The sequence below is a fragment of the Neltuma alba genome, unplaced genomic scaffold, assembly GCF_004799145.2.
Source record: "Neltuma alba isolate B1F8T4 unplaced genomic scaffold, ASM479914v2 tig00010603_pilon, whole genome shotgun sequence".
NCBI lineage: Eukaryota > Viridiplantae > Streptophyta > Magnoliopsida > Fabales > Fabaceae > Neltuma > Neltuma alba.
Genome location: NW_021635465.1, coordinates 94,960 through 110,142, shown reverse-complemented (window position 1 = coordinate 110,142; position 15,183 = coordinate 94,960). Strand labels below are relative to the sequence as shown.

The following is a 15,183-nucleotide window of genomic DNA, read 5'->3' as shown; positions in this document are numbered from 1 at the left end:
ATCCGAATTTTGGTTAACTTTGAAAATTCATAACTAATTCTAGAAAAATCAAAATGAGGTGGTTCTAATTTTTCTTTGAAGCTAGATTAATTTAGAGAAAAAATATTCATTGGACTTAATTCCATCCATAACAGCACCAGAAAATTCGACAAATTGCACTGTTCATATAGTTAGTTTTTGAATTTTTAGTATTTTAGCCCAACTTTGGAAGGACATAACTCTTAGCACACAACTCCAAATTTGATGGTTTATCACTTGATTTAGAGCTAAAAATGAGATCTAATTGCTTGAAAAATCTTAGCTCTAGATTCTATCATGTGCTTATTATTGTATGTGTCACAAGTTTGCCCCTGATTTAGGGATTTTTATCCCTTAATCTTTTTTTTATTGAAATTATTTCCCTTTTTCCTATTTCCTTATCCTTTTGACATTGCACCATTTAACATTACAGCATTAGAGCATGTCATAACAATATAATTTACATTATATCACCGTCCATATTTCATTACAACTTAACATAAAGTTTATTAAAACATTACACAACACAACACAGTGATATAGTTTCCATAATGTTCTTCTATTCCAATACCAATTCCTTGCCTTGATCCATGGAAGAGTCACTCCCTATTTGAGACATAATTTAACATAGGAGGAATGAGATTTTATAGAAATCACAGTAGCAATTGAACTATAATTGTCATGTAAATCAAGCAGGTTACAATGTGACATGTTATCACACCTCAAGGCATAATCAAATCACATAAAATCATAGTTAATACCATACTAGAAGAGGAACACCAACATTTCCAATATAATATGATTCAATGCATTTAGACAAAGCATAACCTAAAGCCATTCAATCAACCAAAATCACAACACAATTCCTCAATCCAGGCAAACAAACATAATCACATTAAACAAGCAAGATAAACAATCAAATTATAATTCAATGCTACCTTTAAGCACTTGATTAATTCAGTCTCCTCAAAGGGATTATGTTTCTCCTTGATTCCTCCTCACAACACCTATTGATGCAAGTATAAATATAAGCTATATTAATAACTAAATAACTTAAACACAATACTTTAATTTCAATTTAACAATTTTCCCCCTTTTGCTTTGATTTTTAACAATATTGTTCCTCCTTTAGAATCAATGATCTCTTAGCTTAATTCTACACAATTTTTTATGAGGAATTCAAATATCCAATCATTTTTTCAAAAATCAAACTCTCTCCCCATCAAATCATGTTGGCCGAATATGGGTATACAACTTTCAAAAATTCTCTTTTTGATTCCAATGATTTTAAACACTTCCCAATACTATATCCCTACACAAAAACACCTTTTAAACCCATTGGAATGATCAAATCCATGCAAAACAAACTGCTAGCCCATATACTATTATTAGCTGAATTGGACATAAGGGACCCTAAGTGGAATTTCTTTCAAAAACCACTCCATACATCACTTAAACAAGCTTATTCCACTTGGTATTTAAGGTCTCTATCCTTCCCTAAACATCACATGTTCAACTGAAAATTGGGTAGCAATTTCTCTTAATTTTTCAAACCAAAACCCTAACTAAACTAACTCAAAACTTAGGGATAAGGAGGCTTAAGCATTCTTTGATGTTTTCTTGATTTAAACTAAATGATTCCTTGCTCAAAACCTCCTAAAATTTGGTCTCCTTAGATCTGGACACAAAGTGGCAGCACCTCCCCCTTTTTTTTTTTTTTAATTTTCCAACATTTTTCTTGCATCTTTAGAGGGGGTATTTATAGAAAATCCAATATGCCCCTCCCCCTTCTTGTTGGCCAAAAATATGACACATGATAGGGCTTATGTTGCAGCCATCAATAGCAAAATGAACCAAATCACTCTAAGTGGCCAAACTCTAGATTTTTCCAAGCTTTATCCCTTAATTTTGCATTTTATTTAATTAAAAATAGTGTTGCCTAGAAGCTACATGAAATTGGGCTTGAGTTGGGCCTAATGTGGGTCCCACAAATGGTCTAAGCTGGCCCAAAAAGATAGCCCACAAACTAAATCAAAATCCCAAGCCATTCTGACACTTTATCAGTTACTATTCACTAGTAGCATTACATAATTTTTTTCAGACCTCCAAAAATTCATTTCTCTCTATTAAGGAGAAAATAATATGGAATATATTTCTTGTATATTCATGATCAGAAAGGGGGAATTTATACACAAGAGAGGAGCCTCGGTCATTAATGGCTCATTATTAGAGGATAATATCCTATCCTATCATATCTGATTTGATCCTATATTAATTACAATATATTTACATATCTTTACACTCTCCCTCAAGTTGGAGCATAGATGTCAATCATGCCCAACTTGTTACAAAGATAGTCAACCCAAACCCCATTCAAAGCTTTAATAAGGAGATCACCCAATTGATCATTGGACTTCACATGTCATGTTGAGATGAAGTTTTCCTTGATCTTATCTCGAACAAAGTAACAATCAATCTCAATGTATTTTGTGCGTTCATGAAACACTGAATTAGAAGCTATATGTAAGGTTGCTTTATTGTCGCACCACAGTTTTGCTGGTAATGAGGTTTTAAGACCAACCTCCTTCAATAATTGATATACCCAGATGATCTTGCACACAATTGTGCCATAGCTCTATATTCTGCATCTGCACTTGATTGTGACACCATGTTCTGCTTCTTGATCCTCCTGGACACCAAATTTCCTCCCACAAAGACACAATATTCTGTAGTAGATCTTCTTGTGGCCTTTGAACCACCATGATCAGCATCACAAAAGCACTCAATATCTGTATGACCATGATTTCTGTATAATATCCCACAACTTGGAGACCCCTTCAAGTAATGAAGCACATGCTTTAAAGCTTCCCACTGTCTGATAGTAGGCGAGACCATAAACTAGCTAAGTACACTGACTGGATAGGTGATATCAGGACAGGTCACAGTAAGATAATTCAATTTTCCAATCAATCTTTAATACCTCTCCGGGTTCTCAAATGGCTTGCTCTTAGCAGTATCAACGGGATTCTCAGATGGTATGCTTCCATCGGTATCAAGGAGTAGATTATAAATCATAGGAAAACTGTTTGGCGCAGCCCCTAACTTTCCAGTTTCCTTCAACAGATCAAGAACATACTTCCTTTGAGTCAATAAGATTCCTTTCTTACTTCTCAAGACCTCAATTCCGAGAAAGTACTTTAACGGGCCCAAATCTTTTGTTTGAAAATGAGAATTAAGAAAGGACTTAAGTGAAGAGATCCCCGACATATTGCTCCCTGTAATAACAATATCATCTACATACACAACCAATAGAATTATGCCAGTGCTTGTGCTCTGGTAGAACACAGAGTGATCATACTTACTTTGACACATGCCAAATTTCTGCACAACAGTACTGAATCTGTCAAACCATGCCCGAGGACTCTACTTCAGGCCTTATAAGGATCTCTTGAGGCGACATACTTTTCCATGCTCCCTGAAAATCGCCTTGACTTGTCTTACTTACACCTTGGGGCTACTTTCAAAATTAATCCAAGGATTGTACTATAGGCACAACCTTAGGTCGTTTCACTTGTGGAGCCGAAATTATGATCCTAGATTAACTAAATGCCATGGTAATGCAAATTGAGCAAGAAAAAGTTGGGGGTTTTCATTGAGACTTGTAATTAAGATAAAATGCAATAGAATGTAAATGTATTTTTGGATTTTTGGGAGATTAAGATGAAATGGATGGAAATCAAGTGCTAAATCAATTGGTAAAACCTCTTGAAAATGGATTCTTGGCAATCATAGTTCTCTTAAGATGTGGGAGTTTTATAAATTCATTAGGTTTTCTTGATAACAACCTCAATAACTCATTGAGTCCAATGCTTACATTAATGAACTCATTAATGAAAACATTGTTAAGCTTCCCTAATGTGTAATTAAGAATGATTAATGCAAATGGTTCAATGCAACAGAAAATCAACTCATCATCAAAACATGACCATGCAAGATGAAGAGAATCAAGAAAGGTACAAAGAACATATATGTAACTACATATATTGAAGCATGAAATCCAACATTAACCAATCCAACTACAAATGTGAATCATCAACTAATGATTACAGATCAATCAAAGTCTTTCACTAAGAATTTACAAATCCTAGACTTAGGAATTCATAAATACATAGCTAAAACAAAGATGAAACTGAAACTCCCCTTTTTAAGCTCTTAGAACTCATGCCAATCATCCATCTTCAAGAGCTGGAGGAAGCCTAGCCACTCATGGTGTGCAGAAATATCTCCATTGAAATTAACTCAGTGTTGCCCATGGATGAAAATGACAGTGGAAGGTGAGGGATTAGGGTTCTGGTAGGAGAGATGAGATAAGATGAAGAGAAAACATTGATCGTGGCTAGATGTCAGTGTGTGACCTCATTCATCCCTAAAATATGGTTTCTAACCCGAATATGATGTGTCTGGGTCGGTTTATGGAAGTAGGCAAGTCAAATTTTCCCGAAATGGTCGGGTCTGATTTTGCTGATACGAGGAGTTTGCCGTGGTGAAGGGTGGCAGAGGCTCCTCTTTTGCTCTATGTGCCTTGAGTCTTCAACCTTGGTTCTAATCTCAGGTGTTCTACATTGAAAAGCAACAATTTAAGGCATCAATTGTCCTAGAAATTAATTGAATAAAATTAATAACTAATTATGACGATTTTACCCTCAAAAAGACACTAACTCAATGCATGGACTCTTAATATAAAATAAGCTCAATTATAGCCAGAAGAGCCAGAAAATGCAACAAAACCATGGATGATGTAATCAAAAGATAAGAATAATTTGAGCTCAATCAAATTCCCCCACACTTAGACCTTTGTACTCTTGGACAAAGCTCAAAAATAATTCAAAGAGATACCAGCCCAAAGAGAAGCACTACCATGCTTAAAGATGAAAGCAGAAGATTAGTAAGAAATTCTCACAGGAGTTGACAACAGTAAAACAAGGATATGCTAAAAAAATGAGCACAATGGACAATTAACCCAAAAGATTGATCAAAAGAGATCTATCTCACGGATAAGTGTTTTGCTCTTAACTCACTTGTTTTGGGATTATTTCACTCTAAGTCTGCTCAATCCACTTTCTACCATAGGCTTGTAATAATTCTACCTCTCCACCACGGGAAGCAAACTTTGCAAATTAAGAGGACTTTTAGGGGTCAGAATTTGAATGAAGACCAAATGAAATGAATGGAATGAGAATGAAACCGGAAATGAGTACAAGCATACAAATTATTAAAACAAAATTGATCTAAACAAACATAAGGAGAGAAGCTACTTATTTTTATTTTTATAATTTTTTTTATATCACTATCTTTTCTTTTCTTTGCTTTTTTCTCTTTTTCTTTTTCTTTTCTTTCTCCCAAAAATCCTTCCAACAAAGCTAAAATCTCAATTAATCAATCTCAAAGGTTAAAAACCACATAGTCCTAATTTCAAAGCATATCATCATTTACTATCTGTCAAAAACATGAGAATAACTAGTCCAAGTTCAAACCTCATTTAAAAGCATAGAAAGTTTTCTAAAAGCACAAGTACAATTTGAACTTTCCATCAATTTCAAAAGGATGCAGGAGCAGAAAGAATCTAAGCTAAGAAAAATTTCTGAAGAGCAACTGAAATTGCAAAGCATTTATTATTCATTATTATTATTATATTTTTTTTATCTTAAAATTTTTTTTTGGGGTTCGTCGCGGCGAAAGCTCACAGAGAGCAAAACCTGGAGATAGGGCCCTGATAAACCTTGTCGCTAGGTAATCAAAGTTTTACTAGGGAAATGCAGCAAGTGAGGCACTACCTAGGTCATTCTTCTTAAGGAGCCTTAAGTTGTATTTCAATTCTTAACAATTCACTTTTAATTATCAAATTACCAAGATGAAAGCTTGAGTTTTAGAAAACAGAAATTGAAACAAGAAACAAATCTAATGAAAGGTAAAATGCAAAAGAAGATTCAGATAAGAGATAGTAGTTCCCCTAGCAATTTATCCAACCTTCCTTGTTCAATCTTATAATTTGGAGTCTCTTAATGTCAATTAAATGGATAGATTCAGCTACTGCTCAAATCTCTCTAATCACAGATCAAAAACAACTATCTTACTAGATTCATTGTCTTGCTCTGGTGAGAAGGAAAATCAATTGACAAGAACACTTGAGAAGTAAGTTGCAATTCTCTAAGGATGATCACAACTGTGACTCATCAATTTATTCAATCAAAATTCAGATTTACAGAACAACAATCCAAGTAAAAACGAATTAGATCTACAAATCAACAGAGAATCCTCTATTCAACTGAATCAAGGACACAACTCACATCTAAATGTTCAATCAGATCTAAATTCCAAGAAACATAAATCTAATCACTCAACCTTCATTCTAATAACAATTGTTCAACTGAAACAAATGAATCTTAGAATAGAAAGTGGAAAATAGATCTGAAACGACTCCCTGTTCAGCTCTATGAACTCAGGTCAGCTTCATTGCTAGGAAAACTTAGAAATTCAGCTACTCATACTCTGGATTAAGGTAGAAACAGCAAGAATTGATGAAAGATTCATGGTTGATCGGAGGAAATTGATGAATTTGGACAAAAATGGAAGAAGGAATTGAGAGAAGGCAGAGAGAACAAGAAAATCGCGTCTGGAGATGAATGAGGAACTGAAAATCTGGTCTCCGGTTGAAGCGCGCGACTCTGCATTTAAATCTGGAATTTTTCGTCATCCGCCGTGGTGCCTTCGTCCATCCGCCGCAGCGCCTAGCCTGTACGGTGCCTTTTTGATTAGTGATCTTGAGCTTCATGTAAATACCAATCCACCGTGGCGCCTTTGTCCATTTGTCGCGGCGCTTTTTACTGAGTCCCCTTGGAAATCCGCCATGGCACCTTCCCAAATCCGCCGTGGCGCCTCAGACAGAACTGAAACTCCCTGAAATTCACACCAAAGCAGGGATCAAAAGTACACACATAAAAAATCATATAAAAACATGTAAAAACACCTGCAAAACCTCACAATTCCTCTCACCAACTCTTATGCACAATGGAAGCTAATTATGCCTAAAGTATGCAAATATAGATGGCAAAAGCATGAGTTTAGGGCTAGAAATGTATGCAAATAATGAGACTTATCAACTCCCCCATACTTAGCTTTTGCACTCCTGGGCAAATCAGGTCTAAACATATTGTGAAAGAGAAGGATGAGAGAAAGGAATAAGCAAGCTCAAAAGTTCAGGTTACAACTGCAATCAACAATGATTCTTCAACCAACATCCATCCATGGAACATTCTAATGCAAAGAAATCAAGCAATGATATGTAATTTAATCTAAGTAAATAAGATATAGAAGACCACACAAGGGAATTAGTATACCACTCAACTCACAAGTGTTAAAGGTTCTTTCACCCAATTCACTTATTCAAATGCTCTACTATATGCTTGTAATAGCTCTACCTTTCCACCACTCAAATACATAAGTACTCAAGAATCAAGAGGACTTTTGTGGCTTGTAATGTAAAGGTGGGGAAGAATTGCACAAGAATGCATATGAGGATGGAGTTAATATGAATCAATGTGTAGAATTCAATAGCATTAGTAATGTTCAATTTAAGGTTTGATTTCTTGATCTTGAATTCCTAAGCTATAAAGGTGCTTCTATTCCCACTTTCTTTTCCTTTCTTGCTTTTTCATTTATTTTCAACTTTTCTATTCTCTTTCTCTCTTTTTTTTTTTTTACATTCGCATGTTTCTTCTTCTTTTTCTTTCTTTTTTTTTCTTTTCAGTTTTTTTTTTCAAAGCTCAAGTATGCATCTCCTCAAATCAATCCATCAATTGAATCCATCAAAATGCTAGTGAATTCTGAAAAGAATGAATGAAATGAAATATGCATCCTTGTAGAAAGAAGTTTTATAAATGAGAGTGAAATGAATGGAAAAATTCAGCTAAAAGGCTCAAAGGGTAACAAGGAATAAATCATGTAGGGTTTAGCCACTTGGTCTAAGTAGCTAATTTGAGTGAATGCCGCAATCATGTTCAAGAGTACTAATGTTGCATGTGGTCTTGATTAAGAACTAAGACAAGTTCTAGAAAGCATAAGAAATAAGTGAATGCACACACCAGAAATGAATATAAAGGCTCAAGAATCCTTCCAACTAGGCTTTGTCTTCCATATTCATTCACTTCAACTAAAGAACACATCATGCTTAATCTCTATGCATTAGAAAATTTCACTTCAAGATATTAATTTCCAAATCAAATCAGTCACAAATGTAACATTAGAATTCCTGAAGCAAGCTTAAACCTTCAAAAAGTTATTGAAAAACTAAGGTTTTACAAAAGACACAAAACACACAAAAACACAACATTCACTCCCCCACACTTGATCCTTGCATTGCCCTCAATGCACATTTGAACAAAAGATAGCAAAGAAAAATGGGCAAGGAAGGAATGGAAAGAAAGAACAAAATACTCAAAAACAAACTAAAAATAACCTACACTTGCTACTATTTATGTCCCCCCCACACTTGTTCAAAAATGGAGTTCAAGAATGAAAATAATCAAATAATCACAGACTAAGGTATGTAAGGAAGGGGACAACCTGAGATTATGGTGGGTCAAAATTTTCCTTATAGATTTTGAGCAAGTGACCATTGACCTTGAAAGTCTTGCCGCTCTTCTCATCTAGCAACTCTATCATGCCAAACTTGTGCACTTTAGTGACCAAGTACGGCCCTTCCCATCTAGTGTTCAACTTTCCAGGTTTAAATGTGAATCGTGTCTTGTACAGCAACACTTTATCTCCAACCTTGAAAGTCTTCCTTAGGATTTGCTTGTCATGAATCATTTTCATCTTCTCCTTGTAGAACCTGGAATTCTCATATGCTTCAAGTCTTAACTCTTCAAGTTCCTGCAATTGTAATAATCTTTCCATGCCAGTAGAATCAAAATCAAGGTTACATGCTTTTATAGCCCAAAGAGACTTATGTTCAATCTCAACCGATAGGTGACACATCTTACCATAAACCAATCTATAAGGAGACATGCCTATTGGGGTTTTAAATGCAGTTCTATATGCCCACAAAGCATTATCTAATCTGGCACTCCAATCCTTCCTAGATGGTTTAACTATTCATTCCAACACCTTCTTGATTTCTCTATTTGCATTTTCAGCCTACCCATTACTTTGGGGATGATAAGGTGTGGATGTCTTATGTGTCACACCATACTTAGTGAATAACCCTTGTAGTAATTTATTACAAAAATGAGTGCCATTATCACTAACTACTGCTCTAGGAATGCCAAATCTAGAAAAGATGTTATTTTTCAGAAATTTTGAAACAGTGGTAGCATCATTCTTTTTGGTTGCTATGGCCTCTACCCATCGTGAAAGGTAATCAACTGCAAGAAGGATGTATGTAAAACCCATAGAAGGAAGAAAGGGGCCTACAAAATCAATACCCCATACTTCAAATACCTCACAGAAAAGCATTGGGTGTTGGGGTAATTCATGTTTCTTAGTTAGGCTACCAAATCTTTGACAAATATCACAATTCTTGCAATACTCATAAGAGTCTTTAAAGAGTGATGGCCAATACAAACCAGCTTCCAATATTTTTCTTCAATCTTGTTAGCACTAAAATGACCTCCACAAGTTTGAGAGTGGCAAGCATGCAGGATTTCTTGAAATTCTTCATTTGGCACACATCTTCGAATGATTTGGTCGCTGCATACCTTCCTAAAGGATTGGAGGGTCCCAAATATAGTGTTTAGACTCACTCTTAATCTTCTGCATCTGAAAATGAGACAATGAAGAAGGAATTAGACCAGCAACTAAAAAGTTGACAATGTGACAATACCAAGGTTCCATGAGAGACAATGCAGAAACAGAACAATCCTTAAACTCGTCACAAATAAAATCTGAATCAACTACTCCCCTTGTAGTTTCTGGTAAGCAACTTAGATGGTCAGCCACCACATTTTCTGCTCCAGGTTTGTCTTTGATGTCAATATCAAACTCTTGGATCAACAACATCCACCTTAAGAGTCTCGATTTGGATTGTGGCTTGCTGAAAAGATACTTAACAGCAGAATGATCAGTGAAAACAGTAACCTTAGAGTTAATTAGGTAAGGTCTAAACTTGTCTAATGCAAAAACAATAGAAAAGAGCTCCTTTTCAGTAGTTGTGTAATTAGTTTGAGCCTTATCTAGTGTCTTTGAAGCATAAGCAATAACTTTGGAAACCTTACCATCCTTTTGTCCCAAAACTGCACCCACTGCATTGTTAGAGGCATCACAACACAATTCAAATGGTAAATTCCAATTAGGGCAAGTCAAAATAGGTGGAGAAGTCAATCTGGATTTAATCTCATCAAAAGACATTTTACACTCATCAGTGAAATCAAAGGAAGCATCTTTTTGCAGCAATTTGGACATTGGAAAAGTCACTTTACTAAAATCTTTTATGAACCTTCTATAAAATCCAGCATGGCCTAGGAAAGATCTAAGCTCCTTAAGATTTGTTGGATAGGATAGAGATGAAATGACTTCAACTTTTGCTTTGTCTACCTCTATTCCCTTTTCAGAAATTAGGTGACCTAGAACTATTCCTTGTTGGACCATAAAGTGACATTTTTCAAAATTCAGAATAAGGTCCTTTTCAACACATTTGGATAGACCTTTTTCCAAGTTCACTAAGCATTCATCAAAATTATTTCCATAGATGGTAAAGTCATCCATAAACACCTCAATCCCATTCTCTAGCAAATCACTAAAGATGGATAGCATACACCTTTGGAATGTGCCCGGTGCATTGCAAAGTCCAAATGGCATTCTTCTATATGCAAATGTGCCAAAGGGACAAGTGAATGTAGTCTTCTCTTGATCTTGAGGTGCAATGGGAACCTGAAAATAGCCACTGAAACCATCAAGGAAACAATAGTGAGATTTACAAGCTAATCTTTCAAGCATTTGATCTATAAAGGGTAAGGGAAAATGATCTTTTCTTGTAGAATCATTAAGCTTCCTATAATCAATGCAAACACGCCAAGAATTCTGGATTCTAGTGGGGATTAATTCATTTTTCTCATTCCTAACCATATTAATCCCACTTTTGTTAGGAACAACCTGGACTGGACTTACCCACTCACTGTCTGAAATAGGGTATATGATACCAGCACTAAGCAGCTTTGTTACTTCCTTTTTAACAACATCAAGTATGAGTGGGTTAAGTCTTCTTTGAGGTTGCCTTATGGGCTTTGCATTGTCATTTAACAATATTCTATGAGTGCAAATTGAAGCATTAATACCAGGAATATCTGCTAGAGACCACCCAATTGCACTTTTATACCTTCTCAAAATAGCAAGTAACTGAGACTCTTCAAGATCAGTCAAAGAGTTAGAAATTATCACCGGTAGTCTTTCATTTCAGCTAAAAATGCATATTTCAGTGTTGAAGGCAAGGGTTTAAGCTCCAATTCAGAGGTTGAACTACTGAGGGTATCAGTTTCTTGAGCTCTAAGGTAGTGCAATTATTTTCAGATTGCTTCAAAGCTTCAATACCAAAAATTGCAGTTGTACATTCATCCCCATATGAGTAACGCTCCTTGATTGGTCCCTGCAACAATGCATTTAAAACATTTGTAAATCCATGTGAAAACTCAAAGTTAGATGCAGAATAATCTTGAGGAATTCCAATTTCACAAGTAAAATTAGATTGCAAAAGTGCACTCCCTATGCTGCATATTTCGGCAAATTTGGTTGGTGTCATGCTTAATCTCCTAGGGTTGGGAGCAGCTACACTTCGCATGATTCCCAAGAAGTGTTCCAATTCTGCATAGTTAAAGAAATTAAGATCAAGTGACTTGTAAACAGGAGTGGAATACAAAATGTAATAAGAATTTAAAGACAAATCCTGTTGTTCAGAAGGTTTAGCTTCATGCTCCTTGAATGGGAATTCGGTCATGAGAGTTGGGCTAGTCTTGCAATCATGATTCTTGTGCCTTTCACCTTCCCCTTCTTGTATAGGAGTTGATTCACTCTCTTGTGCTGTTGAGAAATCTACAAGTAATCTTCTTGCAAGTTGTTCATCACTTGACAATGTGGAAGTAACATCAATGGAAGACTTAATGGATGAAACTGAAGACAACTCACTCCAAGTGGAAAGCCAGCCATAATTTTAGAATCAATGCTAGGCACATCATCAAGGTGTGAAGAAAAAGAAGATGAAGGAGAATATATGGAAGAGAAAGAAACGAAAGAATCTTCAGTATCATTATTGCTATCATGCTCAAAAATAGATTCACACTCATTTTCAAGTGACAAATCAATCATATTAAGCCCCAACAGAGAATAATCCTTATGTGGATGTTTCATCATCTCATACATATTAAATTGAATTTCTTGACCACAAAATTCCATTTTTATAATTCCATCTTTCATGCAAATCATGGTATTGGCAGTTCTTAGAAATGGTCTACCCAAAATTAATGTGCTTTCACTTATGGCCTCATTAGTCATATCTAGCACATAAAAATCAGCAGGAAATACAAGGTCTTTTACTTGAACCAAAATGTCTTCTAAGATTCCCTTGGGATTCCTAATAGACTTATCAGCTAGTTGCACTAAGACACTTATAGGTTTCATGATTTCAACTCCCAAAGCATAATAAACAGAACTTGGCATCACATTAATAGCAGCACCTAAATCTAGCAAAGCTTTAGAGATATGAAACTTACTAATTTGACAAGGAATGGAGAAAGCTCCTGGATCTTGGCATTTCACCGGTAATTGAGCTTTAAAAAGAGCTGAAACATTAGGGCCAACTTGCACCAATTCATTAGTTTTAAACTTTCTTTTGTTAGTGCAAATGTCTTTTAAGAATTTTGCATATTCAAGCACTTTCTTCAACAAATCCAGCAAAGGAATATTAATTTCTACTTTACTAAAGAAATCTAATACTTCTTTATTTTGTTTTTCTTTTGCAACCTTCTGTCCAAACATAAAAGCTCTAGGGAAGGGTAGATCTTTCAAGCTTACCTCCTTACCTTGACCTTTCGGTTTGTTGTTCATGTGAGAATTTTCAACTTTATCTTGCTCTATCTTTTCTTTGTCCTGGTTAGGCTCTGAAATTCTTGAAGAAGATTGCTCCAAGTCCTCTCCTAATGGTGCTTTATGGGCTCCTTCATTATCCTGAATTAAAGGACTTGCTTGAGTTGTGCAACCTTCAGTAGTTACACTTCTAATCCCAGCTTCTTTTCTTCCTTGCAGAAGTTGCTTCTCTCTTAAGCTCTCAGATTCCACCCTTGGTGATTTCTTTTTCTGGACAAGGTTCCCTTTAGTGTAATGATCCTCCTCCAAATCAGATTCTTCATCATTCTCATTGAATGTCACCTTTCTTCCACTTCTCAAATTTATGACATTCAATGACTTGGGATTAATCACAGTATTGGAAGGCAAAGCTCCACTTGTTTTTGCTTGAAAACTGCTGAGATTATCTGAAATTTGGGTAACAAAGTTAGCCAAATTTGCAGTCTTAGTCTCCCATTGTTCAACCCTATTCTCTATAGCAGCCATTCTTGCATCAGATGCAGTGGTATGCTTATCAATTCTATCCATTTGAGATGCCATAGCACTAAGATTAGCATTCATACTGTTCATGCTTTTCAACAAGAGGGACATGTCATCATTCCTTGAATTACCAACTTCTTGAGTAGTTTGGGAAGGAACCATATCTTGTTCTGAATGTTGACGTTGCTGGAACTTATTCTGCATGAACCTCTCCTTGTTGTTCTCTTCTCCTCCCTATCTAAAATTGGGATGATCCTTCCATCCTTCGTTATAAGTGTTGGAGAAAGGATTCTTTTGCTGATATTGACTGGATCTTTGTTGATACATGGCTGACACTTCTTCAAATTGAGAAGGGCAAGATTCAGTCCAATGCATCATGGAACCACAAGAGTCATAAGAGGGAGCTACCAAGGCTTGAGATGTTCCCATAGCACCACATTGTTTACTTGACAAGAGTTGCTCCATCCTAGTCATTCTCTTATCCATCTTCTTTGACAAGGCAGCAATTTGAGAGTCAAAGTTAGTAGGATTTGTTGGAAATTGTGCCCTAGGGGCCAATCATTATGTTTTGAACATTGTTAATTTATGAGTTTATTAATTACGTTATCATATTATTTGCATGTTTACTGTGATAACTATCCTTGGATAACTCATGGTTTATCCTAAATGTCCCTGGTCGGTCATCTATGTGGGAGCAAAGATGAAATAAGACCAGTATGACTTTAAAGATATATAGAGATATAAATTAAAGTCATAGGCACATGTAAGAGTACAAGGTGTTGGACCGACCCGCTATGAGAGAGCTGCATGGGTTAAGTCATAAGCTTCTCTCATATACAAACCATGTCACTGTGCCCTTTGACCTGAGATCATCATGGATTCATACATGAGAAACGCTTAGCTTTGACCTAGTCAAAAGTCACTTTTGACCAAGTGATCATAAAGACTATGTTCAGGCTTAGTGGTTTTTCATGCATAGGAATGTGAATGGTCAAGATGGAATTTGTCCCTCACATTCGTAGAGAGACATTACTGGGCCCCTCGATGAGTGAGTCTGAGAAATGTATGGCCATACTATAATGGAAAGGTAGTTCCATTTCTATACTCAGACTACTCAGGGATCGAGAAAGTAACGGTCATGGATAGGAGGATGACGTTCTCCATGCCTCATCCATGACCAAAATGTCGTGAGACAAAAGGGACGTGATATGGTTGTATGAAAGGTTGCATCGTTCAATGATCCTCATATGATTTGGGTAGTCGTGATGTCTTGCTAGAGACCGCTTACGACTTGTGGGTCATTATAGTTAATGGCCCACTGCCAACTTCATATGGGCCTACAGGGTCGCACACAAAATAGCCCGACACGAGTTATGATGTCCAGATTCATTGAATCTAAGATATGTCCAGATTCAATGAATAATATAGGGTGGACGTGTATATATATATATATATAAATTCGTATATATATATATAAATATAAAAGATATTAATTGTTAGATTTAATTTATAAGGATAAATTAAATATATACAAATTAATTCCGTCATCTCTTTATTAAATAAATAGGAGAATTA

General features: G+C 35.7%; 1 protein-coding gene across 1 annotated transcript in view; it reads right to left on the bottom strand.

Moving 5' to 3' along the window:
* LOC114757504 (uncharacterized mitochondrial protein AtMg00810-like) overlaps window positions 1-3,390 on the bottom strand; it is a 35,801-nt gene extending 32,411 nt beyond the window's left edge. Inside the window, exons 1-2 of the mRNA XM_028946578.1 lie at window positions 2,999-3,390; window positions 2,621-2,893 (exon numbers count right to left, since the gene is read on the bottom strand). Coding sequence (XP_028802411.1) covers window positions 2,621-2,893; window positions 2,999-3,390 — 665 coding nt within the window. The remainder of the gene's footprint in view (window positions 1-2,620; window positions 2,894-2,998) is intronic.
* Between the last annotated feature and the right edge of the window lie 11,793 nt (window positions 3,391-15,183).